This window comes from Pseudoliparis swirei, chromosome 12 (genome assembly GCF_029220125.1).
Source record: "Pseudoliparis swirei isolate HS2019 ecotype Mariana Trench chromosome 12, NWPU_hadal_v1, whole genome shotgun sequence".
NCBI classification, from domain to species: domain Eukaryota; kingdom Metazoa; phylum Chordata; class Actinopteri; order Perciformes; family Liparidae; genus Pseudoliparis; species Pseudoliparis swirei.
In genome coordinates this window covers 20,639,587-20,665,886 of record NC_079399.1, presented here as the reverse complement: position 1 = coordinate 20,665,886, position 26,300 = coordinate 20,639,587, and the positions used below count along the sequence as shown (strand labels likewise).

Genomic DNA, 26,300 nt, shown 5'->3' with positions numbered 1-26,300 from the left:
GATCACTAAACCGCACCGCAAATCCCTTCAGCTCGAGTTGACATGACTTGACTGATCTCCGAAGGAAGTTTCAGGAAATGCAACAGGTGGAGGAGCCGCGGGAATGAACCGCGTACTGTCGTGAGTGCCATTCGTGGACTTATAAATTAAACCCAGGGGTTCACAGTACACTATATCGGGGTTACGGTTCATGTATCGGCGGTCATTATGAACGCCTTTGACCCTTCTTTACGTGTTTGCTGTTCTCCAGCTCTCGGTAGCGTCCCGGGCTAGCTGCCGTGTGTTCTTCAAGGTGCCTGCGGGAGAGTCGGACAGCGGAGCTACTGCGCACTCCTCGTTTTCACTCTGGTTTGTGCACTTCTCTTTGCAATATACTTTGTCCTCTGACGTTATTATAAGTTTGTTATAAGTGTTACTAGTGTTACAAGTAGCGAGAGTTACCCGTTTATTGGGTTTATTTATAGATATTCCCATGTCGCGCTGGTGACAATGCATGTTACAAGTATGTTTGAAGTAACTCTGCACACAGTAAGTATATCACTTATATTCGTTTCTCGCCCGCGCATCAGGTGGCACCATGGATGACAACAGCCTGAATGACTCCAACGTAAAGGTCGCTGTTCGCGTGCGTCCAATGAACCGGAGAGGTGAGTGTAATGTCAGGGGAACCTTGTGACGCTTGTATCGGGTGTGAGTTGGTCTGCACGGCCACTTATGAGTCTGTTTTTCCACGGGACAAACAAAAGCCTTTTCAACAGCCCTGCCGCAGCTTCAAAGGGAGCTCTTTTCTTGGTTTGTGAAGGGTTATTAAGTTTTACACAGTGTGTCTCTCCAGGCCAGAGCTCTGAAAAGGTCCATTCTGTCCCTCCTTTTGGAAGAAAAAAATACAAGTTTTGGCTGCAGTGCTATGGGAGTAGAAATGGAAAAATCTGGAAGGGACAGTGACATCACTTCCGGTCAGACAGGGCAGCATAATGCATGTACAGTATACTATACAGTGCCATTGTTCAATGCTGAAGATTGACATGCCAGCTGACACACGTGTCGCGTTGCTGAATAGCAGCTACATCCTTTAACTTACCTTTTTTTAATTGCATGTAATAAACCACTGCAAAAGCTTTTAAAACTACAAATATGCCAATTCATAGGTGTAACATTTGGCAGCATCGAGGGGTAATGTTGGCGAACGCAGCACACAGAACTATGGTGGCCGACTGTAGACCGTACAGTATATACAAAGTGGCCATCGTGATGGTTTGTGGACCGCCGCTTTGAAGTCACAGCTTCGATGTTTTGGTTTTCGCCATCTTTAATAACTGGCGTCACCATTTTTTCTGGGGCTGCAAACGGTGAAGGGAAGTGACAATATTGACATGAAGACATCGTATATATGGCTCTGATAGGGTAGCAAACAGTGAATCATGAGGTAGACCCGCCCAAAAGCATGCTCCGCTTTACTCGTATTACTCCGATAATGTACTAAATGAACATCATGATGTGTTGAAGAAGACTTTAAACTAGAGATTGAGACCATAAACTCATGTTTACAATGTTTACTGAGGGAATAAATCAAGAGAGAAGAAGAATAATTTCCTCATAGACTCCGATACTATCAGGGGTCGACCCCTGCTGGTCAGTAGAGATAATGCAGCTTTAAGACACTTATGCATTGACTTCGCTCTTCAAAACTGGAGGTTTTTAGCTGATTGTAAACAACAACAAAAACATATTGTCTGAAGCTGGTCCTGGGTCCTGACCCCTTGCCCATATTCCTGCATCCTGGATCTGGCATCCTTCTGTGTGCCTCCTGTCTCAAAGGCCTGGCCTCATTGGTCCGGCCTCCACTATGCCTCCTACCTGGTGGCCCTGCCTCCTGCCTCCGTGGCCCTGCCTCCTGCCTGGTGGCCCTGCCTCCTGCCTGGTGGCCCTGCCCCCTGCCATGGCCCTGCTGATTTTAAGATTGTTAAGCCCTCTGAGGCTAATTTGTGACTTTGGGCTATGCACAAAAAACTGAATTTAATTAAATACATAATATTACATTCAATTCCTGCCAATATACCCCATACATGACACACCGGTTCTTTTAGGTGTAACAGCAGAACATCTTGCAACACACTTGTATCAAATCCTGCTCTGACAGGAAGTGCCAGCGCTGACTCCGCCTTTTTAAAATCCTTGTAAGGCAGGTAGGAATGAGGAAGAGTAGCGCTGACCCTGCTGTTCTTCACTATCTGCTCTCGGAGTAGTAAAGTGGTTGCAGTGTTTGCACAGGCAAGTCCTGGAATGAATCACCATCAATCAAACTATTTCCTGCCTCTCCGTGGTGTATTGTTTGTGTTACAATCACAAGGGCCTGTTACCCTGTGATGACTGCTGTCGTAGGGAAAGTTACAATCACCAGTTTATTCAAATTTACTTGTTAAATGTATTTATTTTAGTTTGAAGAGTAAATGTTGGGGATTGAAGAAGTTTAGCAAAAACGACTTTGCACACTTTACATTTCACATCTTTTTTGTTGTTGTTGGCCCATTTAATTGTCAACATTATGGTTGTTAGTACTGCAGAAAAATGAAATAAATGTCATGTTTATCGTTGATAATGCATCTTTTTTTCTTCTCTTTGATTTCTGTTTCAATCCAGAAAAAGACCTAAAGACAAAGTGCGTGGTGGAGATGGAGGGGAACCAGACAGTCCTGAATCCAGCCATCACCAGCATCAGCAAAGGAGACCCCCGGTGAGCGCGTCACACAGCAGACACACGTCGGCATCAGTTCAATATAAACCACTCCTCTTCGGAAAGCCGTGGTTACTTTGCATTCACTTTGGTGTGTGACGATCCACAGCAAGGTCGCCACGACGAGTCTCTTTTCTCTTTTCTTGTGATTGTCACAAAAAACATTTTGGGCTAAAGTCGCATCATTTGGATTTAAGTCCGACTCGAGTCAAGAATCTGATGACTTTAGACGAGACTTGACAAAATAAAGAATCTTTTTTTCTTTTCTTTTTTTTAATATACTTTATTAGAGAATGTGCACAATATAGCGACAGGGATCAGCGAACAAGTATTTTTTTTTGTTGAGGTTTAGGACTTGTTGGTTTTGACTGAAGACGTGTTCTTAACTGGGGACTTGCTGTTCTTGACTTGAGACTAGGGCTGCAACTAACGATTATTTTGATAATCGATTAATCTGTTGATTATTTTATCGATTAATCGGATAAAAAAACAAAAACACTTTAATTTTCAACCCTATATTCAAAACAGGGTCCGTACGGTCATGGAAAACCTGGAAAAGTCATGGCATTTTTAAATGGCTATTAGCAGGCCTAGAAAAGTAATTGAAAAAAATAAAATCCCAAAATATTTGGAAAAGTAATGCAAATTTGTTTTATTCAGATGTTAATTTACACGCTATATATACGGTATGCTTTGGAATTCTCATTGTTAGTTTAAATACTATATCTTTTCACTTTGTCACGTATAGACAGTTTTCACAAAATGTTTAATCATGGAAATTTGGTTTAAAGTCATGGAAAGGTCCTGGAGATCCACTGGTCATGTGGATGAACCCGTCATAAACAGACTGACAGCTTTCCTCTCCTGAGCAGTGGTCCCCATGTGGACCGGCACCCTGAACAATATCAGAGACGCGTTCAGATATTTTTTTTTTTTCACCTGGCCCGCTGCCGTTGAGATTGCAGTGAGACGCGGAAAACATGTGAAGTGGTGCTCTTCGCAATAGAACATCTTTGATGAGACGTGTCCCTATCAGAGCGCACGCGCTGCTCCGCTCCGTTAAATATCTGCACGCGCAGCGCAGCGCACACAGCGAGTAGCGTCGTGGTTTATCTCCGTTGCCTTTCTCCGTGGAAAAATATTTTCCGCTATCCGCCACGGAATAAATAACCACCGTTCTACTCTTGTGGAAATGCCACACACGTCGTGACATGTAGCGCCCTGGTGTCTGGGGTCATAACGTCACCCGGAGGCGCACTTAGCTCCGTGAATGTCTCCGACTACGTGAATGACTTCCGCATCCAGCGCCACGTGAGCAGCAGCAGCAGCCAATTAGATTCATCAACAGAGGAGCAGCTCAGCGCTGATTGGCTCTCACAACGCAGCGTTCCTTCTCTCCTCTGCCTCTGCTACACTCTTGTTTCTCCTGCGCGGCTCTGCGCTCAAATCAACTTTGTTTATACTCCGTGACTTATTGAGCGCCGTAATAATCGCGCGACACAACGAATCGATAATGAAATTCGTTGCCAACTATTTTAATAATCGATTTTTATCGATTTTATCGATTCGTTGTTGCAGCCCTACTTGAGACTTGTTGGTCTTGACTGGGGACTTGACCTGGTACTTGGTCTTTACACTGGACTTGACTCAGGACTTGGTCTTTACCCTGGACTTGACTCAGGACTTGATCTTTACGCTGGACTTGACTCAGGACTTGTTGGTCTTGCCTCGGTACTAAAATAGTTTTAGAGCTTTCGACTCTTTTTTCCCCCCCTTTTTTTATTTTATTTAGACAAAACATTAAATCAGGATCCAGCTTCTGGCCTTTTCTTTCCACGCCGTCACACAGTCTTCACCAAGTGATCAGAAGTCAGATGGCTCTGTTGACATGTGAGCGTCGCAGCTGTTCTGCCTCATTCAAGTGTGAACACATCCATTAAAGCCAGTGTTTGGGTTCTACTCGCTTACTTCCCTCCGGCTTGCTGGCAGAGGGTTTCTGGGCTGTAAGCGGCCCGGCGAGTTGGCACCCAGCTGCTTGAGAGAAGCTCAGCTCCCGACCTCACCCCACCCATCCTCCCTCTGTTGCTCCTTTCCATTCTTCCTCCTCCCTCAGTGTCCTTCCTGAACCATTCCTTCTCTTCACAAAGGGCGGGTCTGTTCCAGCTCAGATAGCGACTGTAACCCACGCTCACAGAACCCTATCTGAGGCTCTGGTTCGATCAGGTCAGAATGTGTACATCCAGTCCGGATGCATCTGACCTCAGGTCATATATTATGACCTCAGAGCTCCCGTCTGTGTGATGCATTCAAGGTGCAACATGTGCACTGATTGTGATGCATACAAAAAATGTGCCGCTGGCCTCAGGGTTCTGCTGTTGACGAAGAGGCAATCCCGTCCTCGTCTGATCTCCTTGCAGGTAGATGCTCCCCCCCCCTTCTCAGGTTACCTCGTTCAATAAAAATGCCTCAGGCCAGAAACGAGGTGTGTGTGTGTGTGTGTGTGTGTGTGTGTGTGTGTGTGTGTGTGTGTGTGTGTGTGTGTGTGTGTGTGTGTGTGTGTGTGTGTGTGTGTGTGTGTGTGTGTGTGTGTGTGTGTGTGTGTGTGTGTGTGTGTGTGTGTGTGTGTGTGTGTGTGTGTGTGTGTGTGTGTCCTCTGACATGCTTCTTCCCCTTTGGGGCTCACCGCGAACAGGTTTTACAGGCTCGGTGTAGCCGGTTTCTGCATCAATGCATTCCTGATTTGTTTCCCAGTAGATTGTGTTTTACAGAGATGTTTTTATTTTTTACTGGTTTGGGGGGGGGGGCAGAGTCACTCGCCAGCCAAATCCCAACACGGTTTGTGCTGAGTCAGCTCATTTGCTCATTTGGGGGTGTTAATATGTAACCGCACCCTGGGTAGCTGCAGCAACCAGGCCGGGGTGCAGCGGTGGCTTGTTAGACCCTCACGATGGTAGCGATTAATAACTAATCGAGCCTCGGGGGCTGCGCCTACAGGCATAGTTTACTGCTCATGTTGTAAGCAGACCTGGAGTCGTGGCTGGAGTGTGTGTCAGGAAGCAGAATAATGTTTAGAAAGTAAAACACAAACTCTGAGCCTCTCTTATCTCCGATAAAAGCCCCGCTTTGAAGAGGCTTTTTTTTAAAATCCGCTCACGGCGTCACCAAAGTTTCTGGTTTTTAAAACCCTGGAAAACGTTGATGTGCAGAATGTGTAAGATGTAGTGAATCCACCTCCAGAAGGGCTGCACCTTATCAACCCCTCGCCCCCCCCCCCCCCCCCATGACTCCTGGGAGCTGCGAGGCTCTGCCAGTTATCTCAGGAATGTCCCTGCCAGCCCAGGAGAGGACAGGACTTAGTGTTACTCCTTTATGGACCGGTCAAGTCTCACATAGGGAGGCCTTGTTTCATTACAGCCCCCAGTGTGTGTGTGTGTGTGTGTGTGTGTGTGGGGGTGGCCTTGGCTTAATTTACAGGCTGTTTTTTTTCTTTTTTTTAACCCCAAATTGATATTTCTGCCTGAGTGAACACAGTGTGTTTTGAGTCGTGTGTGCTAGGGCACTTCAAGAGGGAGACCGATAGATTTGACCACAACAACAATGTGGAAAATCTGTTTGTAGCCCCAAAGTTCTTCGTGTGGCAACACCCACAAATACATTCACAACTCGGAGGAAGCGTGGATTATTACAGGAGTAACTAGAATGGGCACTCGGTAGAGCGCATACCTTCACATATCACAAGATTGGGCATTGCATTATGAACATTTTGGCATTAGTTGGATGCCAATTGGATAAAAATTGACCGCGCTAGGGTAAAAAGAAGATTTTGACCTTTTCATGACCTTGACCTTTGACCCGATCGATCCCAAAATCTAATCAAATGCTCCCCGGATAATAACCAATCATCCCACCAAATTTCATGCGATTCGGTTGAATACTTTTTGAGTTATGCGAGTAACACGCATACAAATAAATAAATACACGGCGATCAAAACATTACCTTCCGCATTTTCAATGCGAAGGTAATCATTAAATACAGTTTATGCTGTAATATTTGCGTTTTATTCTAGTTTTAAACTCATCTGTAGGGGGCGGCGTTCTTATACCACCGTGGGGTCAGCAGGTCCATCTTTCAATCAGGGGGTCGGCGGTTCAATCCCCGCCTTAGTCGATGCGTCCTTGAGCAAGACGCTTGACCCCGAGTTGCTCCCTGTAGCCGTGTCTCCGGCGTTTGATTGTAAGTAAATATAAACGCGTCAGCTGAATGACATGCGATGTAATGTGGCGGTCGGATGCCACATGCCTTGCTCAACTGTCAACCAGCATCACCCTGGATGCTTGACGTCCTCTGCGGGCAACTTTCTAAAGTATGGCTTGCCGAAAAATAATGAATGTAACGAGCAGAGAGGAAGTAAACGGCTTAATACAGACAGCTTTTTGCATATCTTGAATATGTAATATAGCTGCAGCGCTCCGGTGAGGGGGAGGAGCCTGTCGTGTCTCGGCGACACTGATAGGCTCTGAGGTCACGTTCTCCACTTGATTCTCAATGAGCCAACGAGGATCACTCCACCGTGACAGATTAAATCACATTTGCATTCCATTAAAACTTTGTGTTTTTTAAAATCTCCGGTCTTACTCCAGCAGCGGGGGGCGTGGGGGTGGGGGGGGGGATATAATTTCTCTCATGTCTTTCTTCATCCTTATAACGTCATTAAAGTGATAATGCCCTACGTTTTTTCTGCAAGATTAAAATTATTTTGATTCTTTTGAAAGGCATCACATTTGCTTGTTAGCGTTTAGGTTTTGAAATGCAGGAGCTAAAAAGGTTCATTTTCAAATTAAACTACCATATTTTTGACAATTACATTTCTCTTTACAAGTGTAACACACTCATGCAGATAAGAACTGATTTTTATTTGCATTTGCTGGCCCTTTAATGTATTCATTGTGACAGGATTCATGCCGTCACCAGTAGGTTTTCCCCCCTAAGCACCCAAGATCAGCCACACAAGGGATATTTGGTAACGTCTGTATTCGTTTCGGACCGTTTCTGCTCACCACCCCCTCCGTTGCCCCTCCAGCTTCTATTGCTGAGGGCCAATCAAACAGATCCCCCACATCTGGGGCCAATTAGGCCCCTTTGCGACACCTGTCCCCGAGCCACTCCCCCACACACCTCCACAGCTGACCCCCACGACACCCAGCTGCACGCATTCATTTATTGAAGGTTTTTTTCCATAGTCCGGCCCACTCTCGTGATCACGCTACTTCGGGAACACCCGGATGGAATTTCCCCAACATTTTGCACACGCTCCAGGATGAACTGATTTATTTGGTGCACAGCGTTCAGCGTGGGAGGAATGCTCAACTCGAGATGTCCTGTGTTTCAAACCAATGTCTAACAGCATAAAATAATGCCGCAATTACATTTCTTTGAGAGACGTGGCTGTAAACTGCAACATGACGAGTTTGGGAGAGTAGTTGTTCATCGTCTATGGAAAGTGCTGCCTCACTGCGGTCCTCAGGACATGCTGCCTCTGCAGAGTGGGGAACACTCACACCGCTTCATTTAAATGAATTAATTATGAGAGAATAACTAGAGGCAGGAAGCTATTTGGAAAAAAAGGATGGATATGAATATGGAAAGTGGACATCAGAAGTTGAGTGGTTGTTTTTTTCTCAGAGACCTCAGACAACCGAGTAAAATGAACTCTCGACCCCGAGTGGGAACCTCTGGCCTCCAGGTCAGAGAAGCAGTCTCAGGGTCGATGGGCCGAGACTCCCCAGACCGGCTGGGAGAATGTTGGTGGGAAAGATGAAGTCACGACGACTATCTGATGGGACTGTGGACCAGGACTCGGCTGACTTTAAGAAACAAACATTTTATAAAAGGCCTCAATGGCTTTTCCTTTGCTATGAATCCTAAAAAAGGGAATCTGACCAGGACCCACAGTGTCAGACGACTGTATGTTGCTTGTGTCACCAATATTTTGACGTGTGTGGTTCTGTTTGTGTGTGTGTGTGTGTCAACAAACCGCTGTCAAGTGATACTGTTTTGTTTTTTCTTCTTCTCTTCGTTGCCCTTCAGAAATCAGCCAAAGGTGAGTATTCAACTAAACTCATGAATACGTTTAAAAAGCAGTTCATAAAGGAGTTGTTTTGAAGTGTGTGTGTTCTCCTCAGGTGTTTGCCTTTGACCACTGCTTCTGGTCGATAGATGAATCTCAGAAGGACAAGTTTGCAGGTCGGTTCACATCCGCAGCGTCTCTCTCTGCGTTTTGACCTTTTTCTTTTTGCTTCTGTTTTTAGCTTCGAGTGAGACTCCGCTGCTCGCTGACTCACTTCTTAAATTCATCTCCTGACGCGATGTGTTCTCATACTATTTATAGAGTGGAAGAAAGGGGATTGAGTCGAACAAAAATGCCCGCCGTGTGCATTTTGTTTCCTTAATGGCGTCTTGTCTCCTTGGTTACTGAACGTATTGAACGTATAGCTCTGCTGCACGCTGGTCTCTGAGGTGTTGGCGTGTGTTTTCAGGTCAGGACGTCGTGTTCCAGAGCCTCGGGGAGAGTCTGCTGGACAACGCCTTCATGGGCTACAATGCCTGCATCTTTGCTTACGGACAGACGGGTAATTCACTTTAAACCTGCTGATATTCAGATGTCCGGGCCCTTACTAATGTCAATACATGGATCATGGATCTATGACAGAATCTCTATCTTCATATTGATTACCTTCATGGGCATTTATTTGTTCGTGGGGGTGTTTCTCTGACTCTGGATTCGCTTCACTGTCCTCACGTTAACTCAAAAATACATTTCATACGGCTTCTTTCATTCGAGCGTGTTTCATTATGCAACGCTGACTCGTCAAAATCTCTGCCTCTCAGGCACACATTGTTTATATCTCATCCTGAAGCTGGTACATTAGATTAATCATTAAATTCTTTTATTTTTTCAGAATCAATAGTCTGAACAGATCAGTATTTATTTTTTAATTCTGACTCTAACAATAAGCTCTGTCATGTCTTGACAATGTACATAAAGACCAGTTAGTTATATATGTATATATATATTATATAATATATATATAGATACTATCTATTTATATATATATATAATTTATATATGTATATATATAATTTATATATACATTATTTATAGATATATTATGTATATATATACTATATATACACTACCGTTCAAAAGTTTGTGATCACTTAGAAATGTCCTTATTTTTCAAAGAAAAGCATTGTTTTTTTCAATGAAGATAACATTAAATCAATCAGAAATACACTCTATACATTGTTAATGTGGTAAATGACTATTCTAGGTGGAAACGTCTGGTTTCTAATGAAATATCTCCATAGGTTTATCGAGGCCCATTTCCATCAACTATCACTCCAGTGTTCTAATGGTACATTGTGTTTGCTAATCGCCTTAGAAGACTAATGGATGATTAGAAAACCCTTGAAAACCCTTGTGCAATTATGTTAGCACAGCTGAAAACTGTTTTGCTGATGAGAGAAGCTATAAAACTGGCCTTCCTTTGAGCTAGTTGATTATCTGGAGCATCACATTTGTGGGTTCGATAAGACTCTCAAAATGGCCAGAAAAAAGAAGTTTCCTGTGAAACTCGCCAGTCTATTCTTGTTCTTAGAAATGAAGGCTATTCCATGCGAGAAATTGCAAAGAAACTGAAAATTTCCTACAGCGGTGTGTACTACTCCCAGCACAAACGGGCTCTAACCAGAGCAGAAAGAGAAGTGGGAGGCCCGGTGCACAACTCAGCAAGAAGACAAGTACATTAGAGTCTCTAGTTTGAGAAATAGACGCCTCACAGGTCCTCAACTGGCAGCTTCTTTAAATGGTACCCGCAAAACGCCAGTGTCAACGTCGACAGTGAAGAGGCGACTCCGGGATGCTGGCCTTCTAGGCAGAGTGGCAAAGAAAAAGCCATATCTGAGACTGGCCAATAAAAAGAAAAGATTGGTATGGGCAAAAGAACACAGGCATTGGACAGAGGAAGATTGGAAAAAGGTATTACGGACAGATTAATCCAAGTTTGAGGTGTTTGGATCACACAGAAGAACATTTGTGAGACGCAGAACAGGTGAAAAGATGCTGGAAGAGTGCCTGACACCATCTGGCAAGCATGGTGGAGGTCATGTGATGGTCTGGGGCTGCTTTGGTGCTGGTAAAGTGGGAGATTTGTACCAGGTAAAAGGGATTTTAAATAAGGAAGGCTATCACTCCATTTTGCAACGCCATGCCATACCCTGTGGGCAGCGCTTGATTGGAGGCTATTTCCTCCTCCAACAGGACAATGACCCAAAGCACACCTCCACATTGTGCAAGAACTATTGAGGGAAGAAGCAGGCAGCTGGTATGCTGTCTGTAATGGAGTGGCCAGTCACCAGCTCTCAACCCCATTGAGCTGTTGTGGGAGCAGCTTGACCGTATGGTCCGCAAGAAGTGCCCATCAAGCCAATCTAACTTGTGGAGGTGCTTCAGGAAGCGTGGGGTGACATCTCAACAGATTACCTCAACAAATTAACAGCTAGAATGCCAAAGGTCTGCAATGCTGTAATTGCTGCAAAAGGAGCATTCTTTGACGAAAGCAAAGTTTGAAGAAAAAAATTATTACTTCAAATACAAATCATTATTTCTAACCTTGTCAATGTCTTGACTATATTTTCTATACATTTTGCAACTCATTTGATAAATAAAAGTGTGAGATTTCATGGAAAACACGAAATTGTCTGGGTGATCCCAAACTTTTGAACGGTAGTGTATACAGGACTGTCTCAGAAAATTAGAATATTGTGATGAAGTTCTTTATTTATGCAATAATTAAAAAAAAATGTCACGCATTCTGGATTCATTACAAATCAACTGAAATATTGCAAGCCTTTTATTCTTTTAATATTGCTGATTATGGCTTACAGTCTGAAAACTCTAAAATCCTATCTCATAAAATTTTAATATTTCCTCAGGCCAAGTAAAAAAAAAGATTTATAACAGCTGAGTGTTTGTCAAGGCTCAGGAAACCCTTGCAGGTGTTTGAGTTAATTAGACAATTCAAGTGATTTGTTTAATACCCTACTAGTATACTTTTTCATGATATTCTAATATTTAGAGATGGGATATTTGAGTTTTCTTAAGCTGTAAGCCATAATCAGCAATATTAAAAGAATAAAAGGCTTGCAATATTTCAGTTGATTTGTAATGAATCCAGAATGCGTGACATTTTTGTTTTTTTAATTGCATTGCAGAAAATAAAGAACTTCATCACAATATTCTAATTTTCTGAGACAGTCCTGTATATAATTGATATATATCTATATATATATTATTTATATATATATATCTAGATACTATCTATTTATATATATACATATAAGTAATATATATATATTATGTATTTATATATATGTGTATACATATATTATTTATATATAGTCGTATGCAAAAGTTTAGGCACCCCTCTGAGGCTGCATGATAATTTACTCCGTCTTCACCAAAAAAAGATCACAGTTGTGTAATATTCATTTTCTAGTTAACACTGAGTGCTGGGGTGTTTTCCAGACAAAGATATTTAATGTAGCAGTATTTAGTTGTGTGAAATTAAATCAAACGTGAAAAATAGGCTGTGCTAAAGTTTGGGCACCCTTATCATTTTGTTGATTTTAATACCTGTACCTACTAAATGCTGATTAACTGCAACACATAATTAGTCTGATTAACTCGTTAAGCCTTCAATTCAATAGAAAGGTGCATCCAATCATTAGAAAAGGTATTTAAGGTAGCCAATTGCAAGTTGTGCTTCTCTTTGATTCTCCTCTGAACAGTGGCAAAATGGGGGCATCAAAACAGCTATCGAATGATCTAAAAACAAAGATTGTCCAGCAGTATGGTTTAGGGTAAGGCTACAAAAAGTTATCCCGGAGGTTTCAGCTATCAGTTTCCACTGTGAGGAATGTTATTAAGAAATGGAAGGCAACAGGCACAGTTCTTGTTAAGGCCAGAAGTGGCAGGCCAAGACAAATATCGGAGAGGCAAAGGCGAAGAATGGTCGGAATGGTCAAGGACAACCCTCAGACCACCTCCAAAGACCTGCAAGGGCATCTTGCTGCAGATGGTGTCACTGTGCATTGCTCCACCATTCAGCGCACATTGCACAGAGAACAGCTATATGGGAGAGTGATGCGGAAGAAGCCTTTTCTGCACACACGCCACAAACAGGCTCGCTTGAGGTCTGCAAAACTACATTTGAACAAGCCAGGCTCATTTTGGAACAAAGTGCTGGGGACTGATGAGACAAAGCTAGAGCTATTTGGTCACAACAAGAGGCGTTACGCATGGAGGCAAAAGAACACAGCATTCCTAGAAAAACACTTTCTGCCCACAGTAACATTTGGTGGGGGGTCCATCATGCTGTGGGGCTGTGTGGCTAGTGCAGGTACTGGGAATCTAGTTAAAGTTGAGGGTCGCATGGATTCAACTCAGTACCAGCAAATTCTTGACAATAATGTTCTAGAATCTGTAACAAAGCTGAAGTTACGGCGGAGTTGGGTGTTCCAGCAGGACAACGACCCGAAACATCGCTCCAAATCGACTAAGGCATTTATGCAGAGGAACAACTACAATGTTCTGGAATGGCCATCCCAGTCGCCAGACTTGAATATAATTTAAAATCTATGGGTTGACTTGAAGCGGGCTGTCCACGGTCGGCACCCATCCAACCTTACTGAACTGGAGATGTATTGTAAGGAAGAATGGTCCAAAATACCTTCATCCAGAATTCAGACACTCATCAGAGGCTATAAGAAGCGTCTAGAGGCTGTTATTTTTGCAAAAGGAGGCTCTACTAAATATTAATGTGATTTTTCTGTTGGGGTGCCCAAATTTATGCACCTGTCTAATTCTCTTATGATGCATATGGCATATTTTCTGTTTCTCAAATAAACCTTATTTCACTGCTAAAATATCACTGTGTCCATGAAGTATTAGATATATGACAGAAGTTCCTGATCCAAATGCCCAACAATTTATAGATGAAAGTAATGGAGATTATCAGGGGTGCCCAAACTTTTGCATACGACTGTATACACACATATATATATTATTTAAATATATATATATACAGTAGATACTATCTATTTATATATATATATATATATATATATATATATATGTTTGTTGTTAAATGAGGCCTCTCCCTTCTTTTTCCTGCCTGATGTTTGGACTTGTGGACTCCAGGCTCTGGGAAGTCGTACACCATGATGGGCTCGGCGGAGCAACCCGGTCTGATCCCTCGGCTCTGCAGCTCCCTGTTCAGCAGGACCGTGAAGGAGGCGCGGGAGGGGGAGTGCTTCACCGTGGAGGTCTCCTTCATGGAGATTTACAACGAGAAGGTCCGAGACCTGCTCGACCCCAAAGGGTGAGGAACTGTTTGCTCTAGCTCAGTGGTTCTCAAACTGTTTCTGTCACGCCCACTTTGGAGGAAGAAAAATGTTCATGCCCCAACAAAATGACCTATGCTGACTGTTTATTGAAATAACTTTTTTGTGAATCTGTGCTTTTTCAAATAATAGAATAACGAAAATTGAATAAAGAAAAAGATATTGCACTAAATGTGCAATCACTTTGTTTATGATATGATATTTCTTTATTCGTCCCACAGTGGGGAAATTTCAAAAATCACAGCAGCGGTGCACATCAGAGCATCAATGAAAAATAAATATAAAACACAAAACTAAATACTAAAAACTAAATACTAATACTAATACTAAATATACAGGTGTATATGTTCAAACATGTCAAACTATGTCAGCTGGGATCGGCTCCAGCGCCCCCGCGACCCTAATGAGGATAAGCGGTATTGATAATGGATGGATGGATGGATGGATATGTTCAAACAAGCACACTGGCAAATAAAAAGCTTATTGTGGCTGTAATTAACCTGGATATCTTTTCAAGATACTAACAATAAGTGCAACCTGTGAAAAACTAAACAAAACAAGTTCAAATAGTTGGCAATAAAGAGTTTTACACTGCATAGATTTTCAAAACACAATGTGCAACCTGTGCAAAACTAAATAAGTGCAGATATGTGTGTCAAGTTGTATTTGTATTAGTGGCTGCAATGAACCTGCTTTCCACTACAAATCTTTTTAAAACAGGGTTGCAGGCTAAAGCCACTCTTAATTTATGTTGAGCTTTTGTTTTGAAGGGCAACAGCAGAGAACCTTATCTCATGTAGATTGGCTTTTGGCAAGAAGAAACTAATCCTCAGCACTCGTAACCTGTTGACGGCTTCACGTCAACATGTACACGAAGGTACAGGCATTACAACATGTATTTATTAATGGCTTCATTTTCTGTCCGTGTACTTTGAACTTGTGAAGTTCTCAAAACATGTCTTTCTGCATTTCTTCCTGCGCTCCACCTGTAGTACCAATACGCCCCACTAGAGGGGCGCGCCTCACAGTTTGAGAACCACTGGTTCAGCTGATGTGAGAGCATCACATGTGTTATTCTACATTCTTTAAGAAAACAAGAGTATATTTGAGTCTGAAGAAAGTCTGAAGCTTGTGACGGCGTGATGTAGTATTTTTTTAATCTTTCATAGTCTAACAACAAGTATTTATTTTAGTCTTAAGTCCTTTTGTGAAATGTCCTTTTTATAGTCATCATTATATGGAATATTTCACATTCAATCCAGTCTGGGAAAAACCAGTTTAGTCATTTTAGTAATGTTGTTCATCTTATCCTTCTGTGATGGAGAAGGCCGGTTGAATGACTCGGTCCCTCTGAGTCCTCTGAGGGTGAGACACGGAGAGAGTGATGGAGAGACGGGAAGAACAGAAAGAATTTGGTTATTTTAGCCTCGCCGTCGTCTCGCGGTGGGAAAAAGCTTGTTGACGTACATCGTTCATCATAGTTTTAATTAACAGTGTTCAACACTGATCTCAAGTCAGCGGGTGTTTATTAATAATTTAGTAATGACCAAATGCTGCTGACTTTTTTGGATGTATTTATTTATTTGTCCCGCTTTGAACATCACAGGAAGAGGTAAATCTCGTAAAAGAAATGTAGTTCTTATTTGGACTGAACTGCATCTGTTTGTTTGGGAAAAGAGGAACACGGCTGTTTATCTCATGTTTAAGAATAGAGGATGGAGGACAGGACCGAAGATGAAGCATTCATAACATTAATAACCGTCTCTTCTCTGTAGAAACCGGCAAGCGCTGAGAGTGAGAGAGCACAAAGTCTTGGGTCCTTACGTCGACGGCCTGTCCCGCCTGGCCGTGGCCTGCTACAAGGTACTTCGTGAACTAGGTCCGTCACAGGTTATGTCATGACGTCTGAGGACAGACGCCAGACGTGTGCCTCTGCTCGCGTCTCTCCACAGGACATCGAGTCGCTGATGTCGGAGGGAAACAAATCTCGCACGGTGGCCGCCACGAATATGAATGAGGAGAGCAGCAGGTCCCACGCGGTGTTCAACATCATCCTCACACACACACTCATGGACCTGCGGTCTGAGGTACACACACACACACACACACACACACACTCACACTCACACTCACACTCACATTCACACACGCAGAGCATCAGCTAGTGATATGGAACGGAATCATAACAGTCCTCTCGTGTGCGATGTCTTTTCACACACACACACACACACATATATACACACACACACACACACAGAGCATCAGCTAGTGATATGGAACAGAAGCACAACAGTCCTCTTGTGTGCGATGTCTTTTCACACACACACATATACACACATATACACACACACACACACACACACAGCATCAGCTAGTGATGGAACAGAATCATAACAGTCCTCTCGTGTGCGATGTCTTTTCACACACACACATATACACACACACATATACACACACACACACACACAGCATCAGCTAGTGATATGGAACAGAAGCACAACAGTCCTCTCGTGTGCGATGTCTTTTCACACACACACACACACAGCATCAGCTAGTGATGTGGAACAGAAGCACAACAGTCCTCTCGTGTGCGATGTCTTTTGACGGCCTCTATTCTAATTGTGCAGGCGACGACACATAATGAGCCCAAGAAACGGGGCAGCTTGTTTTTTTTATGACCAATTAGCAATTAGCTATGACAGAAAACTGAGACGAGCAGCAAATTATCACGTGTGTGAACCAAAAAACAAATTATGTTTGGCACTTCTGCTCGTGGGTTAAAGCATGCAACACATTTCCTGTTGAGTCGGTTCCTTGTATTGTTGTTTCCTTGCTTCTGTTGTTCTGTTGTTCACTATTACAGGGTTTTACCTTTTACACAGCAGCTTCTCCAGCAATGCTGAGGTCATGATATCGTTTTGTCGACAGCTAAAACAAATCGATACCGGTGTGAGCGCACGCTCTAGTCCCAATGTTGTCGGGGCGTTATCGTATCTCATCTTGCTGTCAGACTCTCTGATGGTTGTTTATGTTTTCTCGAGAATCACCCGACTCCTTCTGAGACCATGGTAGAACACGCCTACCGCTGCCTCCACCGGTTAGTTAGTGAGTGTTGCCGTCTTAATAAGTCAACACCAACACACTAAGCGATGGAGGAAGCTGTAGACCAGCAGCTCCGGTGTTCTGCGAGGTAAAAGCAGAGTTAGTCGTCAAAGGAGTTCAGTGGAAATATTTCAAATACAGTGAACACTAGAATTGATATTAATATTGAGCTCTATCTCCTTTATTAACGTCGCCTTCACATCTCCAGATTTGTGGCCGGCCTTTAGTGATTTATTTTTAAGATGAAGGGCTTGTAGAAACGAGACTTGACTCTTTGTTAAATATATATATATGTATAGAAATTTTGATTTTACAAGTTAACAAGACAGGACTTTAAGGATACAATACAAAGGGAAAGGAGGAAGAAAAAGGTAAATAACAACAAAAAACAGACACTTTTTAAAAATATATATATACTTAGAAATAACACATTATTATTATTATTATTATTATTATATTTAAAAGGGACCATGTACGGTTAAAACATAAATGTCCCCATTTGATGTTCCAGACTGTAGCTATACAGCTATCTTTCATCTGTAGTCCCTTGACGGACCAAACAATATAAAACAATAACAGACAGTTAGGATAAATATAAATACAGGATAAATACACACAATGCAAAGTTACAGCATTTTAAAGACATCACCAGTCTGACATCAGTACATCTTTACGGTTACATCATCAAGTCGGCATCGGCCCCAGTGTTTTTCAGTCCACCACGTCTAAGACCCGTTTCCATATCTTGACAAATCCCGTGACGGTGTCACGGAGGGTGTGGGTCGTGTTTTCCAGAGGGAGAACTTCCCAAATCCCTTTTGAACCGATCAACTAGACGTTTGACCGCGTGTCCACTTGTTGGTGTCCAGACGAGCGGAGAGAAGGTCAGCAAGCTGAGTTTGGTGGATCTGGCCGGCAGCGAGCGGGCGGGGAAGACCGGAGCGGTGGGGGAGCGTCTGAAGGAAGGGAGCAACATAAATAAGTGAGTCAACAACAACAATATATATATGTATATATGTATGGATGTATGTATACGACACAACAACAAAGTCTTCGACCACGAGCTAAACGGAGAGACCGGCTGGATTCCTCCATTTTTTTATTTAGGTCTATTGATTTATACAATGCTTTGATGATTCTTTTGGGGTTGTTTTGTTCCTGTCTGTGCCATCCTGTCCACTAAATACCCCCCCCCCCCTCTCTCTCTCTCTCTCTCTCTCTATGTCCCTCTCAATATCTCTCTCTCTCTCCCTCCATTTGTCCGTCCCCCTCTCTCTCTCTCTCTGTATGTCCCTCTCAATCTCTCTCTCTCCCTCCATTTGTCCGTCCCCCCCTCTCTCTCTCTCCCCTCCATTTGTCCGTCCCCCCCCTCTCTCTCTCTCTCTCCCCCTCCATTTGTCCGTCCCCCGCTCTCTCTCTGTCCCTACATCTATCTCTCCCTCTCTCCATTTGTCCGTCCCTTTCTCTCCCTCATCTCTCTCTCCCTCTCTCTCTGTCCCTCACTCTCTCCCTCTCTCTCCCTCCATCTGTCCGTCCTCTCTCTCTCTCTCTCTCTCTCTCTCTCTCCCCTCCATTTGTCCCCCTCTCTCTCTCTCCCCCTCCATTTGTCCGTCCCCCTCTCTCTCTCTGTCCCTACATCTATCTCTCTCTCTCTCTCTCACTCTCTCCCTCTCCCTCCATCTGTCCGTCCCTCTCTCTGTCCCTACACCTATCCCTCTCTCTCTCTCCCTTCCCCTCCATCTGTCCGTCCCTCTCTCTCTCTCTCTCCCTCCATCTGTCTTTCTCTCTCTCTCCCTCTCCCTCCATCTGTCTGTCTCTCTCTCTCCCTCCATCTGTCCATCTCTCTCTTTCTCCCTCCATCTCCCTCTCCCTCTCTCTCTCTCTCTCCATCTCTCCCTCCATCTCTCTCTCCCCCTCCTCCTCTCCTCCCTCCAGGTCCCTCAGTACTCTGGGTTTAGTGATCTCTGCCTTGGCCGACCAGGGAGCGGGGAAGTACAAGAGCAAGTTTGTTCCCTACAGAGACTCTGTGCTCACCTGGCTGCTCAAGGTGCGCAGAGAACACACCTCCACACCCTCTTCACCTTTAACGCACCGCGGAGTCGATTCATTAGTCGTTGTTTTTTAAACTAAAGAAAATGGACTTTAAAGTGATTAATTATCAAGTGTGCTTTTTGTTGTTTTGCCCATTAAGTTTCAAGGCCGTGCCGGTTATTTAAATAAATGATGCTCAATTTGGTGTTGAGTCTTTAATTCAAGGCTTAAGAAAAGAAAGTAGATTTCTAAAAGTTAAATGAACACCGTGCGCTCATAAATCATTTTGCTTCTCAGTCACTTACATTTTGTATTCGTTTAGTAATCATAAGTATCATAAAACAAGGACAAAAATGTCAGACATAAACATATATATATACACATATACATACACATACACCCATACACACACACACACACACATACAGGACTGTCTCAGAAAATTAGAATATTGTGATAAAGTTCTTTATTTTCTGTAATGCAATTAAAAAAACAAAAATGTCTTGCATTCTGGATTCATTACAAATCAACTGAAATATTGCAAGCCTTTTATTCTTTTAATATTGCTGATTATGGCTTACAGCTTAAGAAAACTCTAAAATCCTATCTCATAAAATTTTAATATTTCCTCAGACCAAGTAAAAAAAAAGATTTATAACAGCAAAACAAAATCAAACATTTGAAAATGTGTTTCCAGGTGTTTCGAGTTAATTAGACGATTCAAGTGATTTGTTTAATACCCTACTAGTATACTTTTTCATGATATTCTAATATTTAGAGATAGGATATTTGAGTTTTCTTAAGCTGTAAGCCATAATCAGCAATAAATCAGAATAAAAGGCTTGCAATATTTCAGTTGATTTGTAATGAATCCAGAATGCATGACATTTTTGTTTTTTTAATTGCATTTCAGAAAATAAAGAACTTCATCACAATATTCTAATTTTCTGAGACAGTCCTGTACATACATATACACACATATACATACACACACACATACATACATATACAGACATATACATACACACATACATACATACATATACACACATACACCCATACACACACACACATACATACATATACACATTTACATACACACACACATACATACATATACACACATACATACACACACACACAAACATACATACATATACACACATATACATATACACATATATACACACATATACATACACATACACCCATATACACACACATACATATATATACACACATATACATACACACACACACACATACAGACATATACAGACATATACATACACGCAGGCACGTGCACAGACATTATGGGGGGCAGGTGCTCAAACCCAAAAAAAGGGCACCCAATGCTAAAAAAAATTCTGACAGAGTTGAAGCATTAGCAGCAATACACTGATGATGCAATACATCCTCGACCTGCGTCTCCTCTGGCAGCATCAGACCGCTAGCTTACATTTTCTTTATGAATAAAGATGAATTATTATATAGCAACAACAGTACAAGCGTTCTGATTGGCTAATGGGTCGTCATGCCAGCCACGTATCGCCCTCCTGGTCTGATACGGATCCGTATTGCCCTCTTACGTCATTTTCAAAATGAGCGATATTGATAGACATCAACAGCCAAGAGCAGTGGTCCTCAAACTAAGGCCCGCGGGCCGGATACGGCCGCCTCCACATTTGGCCCTGTGAACAATACCAGATTGAACAATATGATTATTTTTTCAGTCTGGCCACGCAAATCCTAGACTAGCCCCTGTTAAATAGAACGGAATAAGAATTCTCTCTCTTTTCTCTCTCCTCTCCTCTCTCTTCTCTCTCCCTCTTTCTCTTCTCTCTTCTCTCTCTCCCTCTCTCTCTCTTTTCTCTCTCTCTCCTCTCTCTCTTATCTCACTTCTCTCTCTCCCTCTCTCTATTCTCTTAACATAACTAACGTCAGTAAACAGCTGGACGAGGCTTTGAAATCACAGAGTTTAAAAACATTTTTTTTTAGGAAACGTCGGACCAGTTGTGACGTCATGTTTTCAGCAGCGCTAATGTTGTGGTTGATCACAGAACAACGTCAGGGGACAAACACCGTCATGACCTGTGTGTCTGCTGCTGCGGGTCAGAGGAAAAGGAGGTGCACCCGTTTGGTGGCGCGAGGAGACCTGCGCGGAGGAGGAAGTGGAGGAGGGAGGGGCGCGGCGGGGGGAGGGAGAGGGGGGGGCTCGTGAGCACCGCGGAGCATGTCGGGGCGAAATTCTCACAAGAACTCAAATAAATGCCCCGCCGGATGATAAAACACATTTGGGGGGACTTGATGACAGAGAGAGTAACTTTTATTCTTAAATACGGATGAATAAAAAAAATGTTTCTCCAGCAAAAAGGGCACTTTACTCATCCAGGGCAAAGGGGCTGGTGCTTGAGCACCACTAGGGCTCTATCTGTGCACGTGCCTGCATACACGTACACACATACATACATACATATACACACATATATACATACACACACACACATACAGGACTGTCTCAGAAAATTAGAATATTGTGATAAAGTTCTTTATTTTCTGTAATGCAATTAAAAAAACAAAAATGTCATGCATTCTGGATTCATTACAAATCAACTGAAATATTGCAAGCCTTTTATTCTTTTAATATTGCTGATTATGGCTTACAGCTTAAGAAAACTCTAAAATCCTATCTCATAAAATTTGAATATTTCCTCAGACCAAGTAAAAAAAAAGATTTATAACAGCAAAACAAAATCAAACATTTGAAAATATGTTTCCAGGTGTTTCGAGTTAATTAGACGATTCAAGTGATTTGTTTAATACCCTACTAGTATACTTTTTCATGATATTCTAATATTTAGAGATAGGATATTTGAGTTTTCTTAAGCTGTAAGCCATAATCAGCAATATTAAAAGAATAAAAGGCTTGCAATATTTCAGTTGATTTGTAATGAATCCAGAATGCATGACATTTTTGTTTTTTTAATTGCATTACAGAAAATAAAGAACTTTATCACAATATTCTAATTTTCTGAGACAGTCCTGTACATTCATATACACACGTATACATACACATACACCCATACACACACATACATACATATACACATTTACATACACACACACATACATACATATACACACATACATACACACACACACACACATACATACATATACACACATATACATACACACACATACACATACATACACACATATACATACACCCATATACACACACATACATATATACACACACATACATACATATATACACACACACATACATACATATACACACATATACATACACATACACACACATATATACATACACCCATACACACACACACACATACACATACATATACACATACACACACCCCTCCAAAAAAACAACAGTAAAAAAAAAGCAACCCCGGCACCCCCTTAATGATCTTTTAGTTCTAAGTGTGGACACACCACCCTGCATCTATATTTGCATTTCCCTCAAAACCCAAACCTGAGTATTTGAGCTCTCCTCTAATTTGTAATCAAAGCCATCAGACTTCTCAGTAATTTCCTCCTCCAAACCAAAGCGGCGGCCTTTCTTTATTTTTGCTCCCAGGTGTCTGAAGTGTGTTTGTTTGTTGCTACCTGCAGGACAGCCTGGGGGGGAACAGCCGCACGGCCATGTTGGCCACCATCAGCCCCTCGGCCGACAACTACGACGAGACGCTTTCCACGCTGCGCTACGCCGACCGGGCCAAGAGCATCGTCAACCACGCCGTGGTCAACGAGGACCCCAACGCCAGGATCATCCGAGAGCTCCGGGAGGAGGTGGAGAAGCTGAAGGAGCAGCTCATGGAGGCCGAGGTTGGGATCGCCGCGGCAACGCGTCGCGAAGGTCCAAGGAAGGACGCGGTCTGGTTGTGGAACGTGTTGATGGAGCTCTCTCTCTCTCTCTCTCTCCTCTCTTCTCGCCCTCTCTCAGTCCATGAAGGCGCCCGAGCTGAAGGACCGGCTGGAGGAGTCTGAGAAACTGATCCAAGAGATGACCGTGACCTGGGAGGATAAGCTCACCAAGACGGAGGCCATTGCACAGGTAACACTCACTCACTGACTCTCTCACTCTCTGACTCACTCACTGACTCAAACTCACTGACTCTCTCACTCTCTGACCAACTCACTGACTCTCTCACTCTCTGACTCACTCACTGACTCACTCACTGACTCTCTCACTCTCTGACCAACTCACTGACTCTCTCACTCACTGACTCTCACTCTGACTCACTCACTGACTCTCTCACTCTCTGACTCACTCACTCACTCACTCACTGACTCTCTCACTCACTGACTCTCACTCACTGACTCTCTCACTCTCTGACTCACTCACTGACTCAAACTCACTGACTCTCTCACTCTCTGACCAACTCACTGACTCTCTCACTCACTGACTCTCACTCTGACTCACTCACTGACTCTCTCACTCACTGACTCACTGACTCTCTCACTCTCTGACTCACTCACTCACTCACTCACTCACTGACTCTCTCACTCTCTGACTCACTCACTCACTCACTCACTCACTGACTCTCTCACTCACTGACTCACTCACTGACTCTCTCACTGACTCTCTCACTCACTGACTCTCACTCACTGACTCTCACTCACTGACTCTCTCACTCTCTGACTCACTCACTGACTCTCACTCACTGACTCTCTCACTCACTGACTCTCACTCTGACTCACTCACTGACTCTCTCACTCTCTGACTCACTCACTGACTCTCACTCACTGACTCTCTCACTCACTGACTCTCACTCTGACTCACTCACTGACTCTCTCACTCACTGACTCTCACTCACTGACTCTCTCACTCTCTGACTCACTCACTGACTCTCACTCACTGACTCTCTCACTCTCTGACTCACTCACTGACTCTCTCACTCACTGACTCTCACTCACTGACTCTCTCACTCTCTGACTCTCTCACTCACTGACTCTCTCACTCATTGACTCTCACTCACTGACTCTCTCACTCACTGACTCTCACTCACTGACTCTCTCACTCACTGACTCTCTCACTCATTGACTCTCACTCACTGACTCTCTCACTCACTCATTGACTCTCACTCACTGACTCTCTCACTCACTGACTCTCTCACTCACTGACTCTCACTCACTGACTCTCTCACTCACTGACTCTCACTCACTGACTCTCACTCACTGACTCTCACTCACTGACTCTCACTCACTGACTCTCACTCACTGACTCTCTCACTCACTCACTGACTCTCTCACTCACTGACTCTCACTCACTGACTCTCTCACTCACTCACTCTCTCTCACTCACTCTCTCACTGACTCTCACTCTCTCACTCACTCACTGACTGTCTCTACATCAGTCTCTCCTTGCCTCAAGAACAATAAAGTTAAACCTATTCTTGTTATCCTTAAACAGCCTTATTCACATTTCAGTCGATTTCTCGCAATAAAACGGAGGAGATTCAATAGAAATGGGAGTCGTTCGCCGATTGATTTTTTCTTTTTCTGTTTATTCAGTGCCACTTAATTCAAGTATAACGGGTAGCTTCTGTATTTATCCACCTGGATTTAATTTCCCCATGTCGGTGTGTCTTAAAGTGACTCAAGTGCAATACTAGTGCACTTTAGGATGAGATCCCGTCTGGTTGATTTCTGAAACGGTGCGAGGTGTCACTCGTTGCCGCGAGACGATGGCGGAAATGTGAGAGGAAGACTCGGAAAGAAGAAGAGGGCTGCTTTTAGATGAACTCCATCGACTGTGATGAGTTGCAGTCTGTTTAGCGGATCAATTGGTCACCTGGACTTAAACAAGAGGAAGTCCAGGTGTGGTCCAGGTTGAAGAATAGAGAAGTAACCCTTTAAGTTATCCACAATGCTTTATTCAGTGTGGAGGTTATTTTTTTTCCAGCGTTCTCGGGCGTTGCTCTTTTTTTTAACCCTCTCCATTTCTTCCATCAAGCAGCGGCTAAAGAACAAAAAAAGTCAACTCATCGTTTTACGTCCTAAACCTGCGTGCCACATGTTTCCTGCAGGAGCGGCAGCGGCAGCTGGAGAGCCTGGGCATCTCCCTGCAGTCCTCTGGAATCAGAGTGGTGGATGACAAGTGTTTCCTGGTCAACCTCAACGCTGACCCCGCCCTCAACGAGCTGCTGGTCTACTACCTGAAGGTACCGCGCGCACACACACACACACACACACACACACACACCGTCGTTTTACCGCCAGATAAAGCACACGGGTGCCGTGACCGCGTCTCCTCCCGTGTTGTCGCCATAGGAACACACGCTGGTGGGCTCGGCCAACTCACAGGACATCCAGCTGTGCGGCATGGCCATCCAATCAGAGCACTGCGTCATCGACATTGGCGAGGACGACGACGGCGTGGTGCTCAGTCCTCACCGCAACGCTCGGTACGCTCTTCTTCTTCTTCTTCTTCTTCTTCTTCTTCCCTCCTCTCGCTTCTTCTCATCCTTCCTCCTCTTCCTTCATCATCTTTCTTCTTCCTTCTCCCTCTTCTTCATCCTTCCTTCCTCCTCCCCCCTCTTCCTCTTGATTCTTCTTCTTCTTCTTCCCTCCTCTCGCTTCTTTTCATCCTTCCTTCTCCCTCTTCTTCATCCTCCTTGTTTTCCTCCTTCATCTTCCTTTCTTCCTTCATCCTCCTCCTTCTTCCTCTTGATTCTTCTTCTTCTTCTAAAGGGACCATGTCCAGTTAAAACATAAATGTCACCATTTGATGCACTGTAACAGATGATTGTAGCTTCAGCTAATTTGCATATTTAGTCCCTTGACAGACCATAATAAACATAAAACAATAACAAAAGTAAAACAATTACAAAAGTAAAACATCAACAAATGTAAAACAATAAACATAAAACAATAACAAACAGTACAGGATAAGACACAACAGTATATGTGCAAGAAGAAAACAAAATACACACA

General features: G+C 43.3%; 1 protein-coding gene across 2 annotated transcripts in view; it reads left to right on the top strand.

The window, feature by feature from the left end:
• Nucleotides 1-31: 31 nt before the first annotated feature.
• Nucleotides 32-26,300, top strand: part of LOC130202612 (kinesin-like protein KIF13B) — a 52,235-nt gene continuing 25,966 nt past the window's right edge. For both annotated transcript variants that reach the window (XM_056428288.1, XM_056428287.1), the window contains exons 1-16: nt 32-120; nt 251-348; nt 570-647; nt 2,641-2,734; nt 8,823-8,835; nt 8,918-8,978; nt 9,272-9,364; nt 13,996-14,176; nt 15,974-16,061; nt 16,151-16,285; nt 18,170-18,282; nt 19,236-19,347; nt 22,977-23,189; nt 23,308-23,418; nt 25,394-25,528; nt 25,638-25,771. In XM_056428288.1, the coding sequence (XP_056284263.1) occupies nt 578-647; nt 2,641-2,734; nt 8,823-8,835; nt 8,918-8,978; nt 9,272-9,364; nt 13,996-14,176; nt 15,974-16,061; nt 16,151-16,285; nt 18,170-18,282; nt 19,236-19,347; nt 22,977-23,189; nt 23,308-23,418; nt 25,394-25,528; nt 25,638-25,771 (1,553 nt within the window). In that variant the 5' untranslated portion in view covers nt 32-120; nt 251-348; nt 570-577. The remainder of the gene's footprint in view (nt 121-250; nt 349-569; nt 648-2,640; nt 2,735-8,822; nt 8,836-8,917; nt 8,979-9,271; nt 9,365-13,995; nt 14,177-15,973; nt 16,062-16,150; nt 16,286-18,169; nt 18,283-19,235; nt 19,348-22,976; nt 23,190-23,307; nt 23,419-25,393; nt 25,529-25,637; nt 25,772-26,300) is intronic.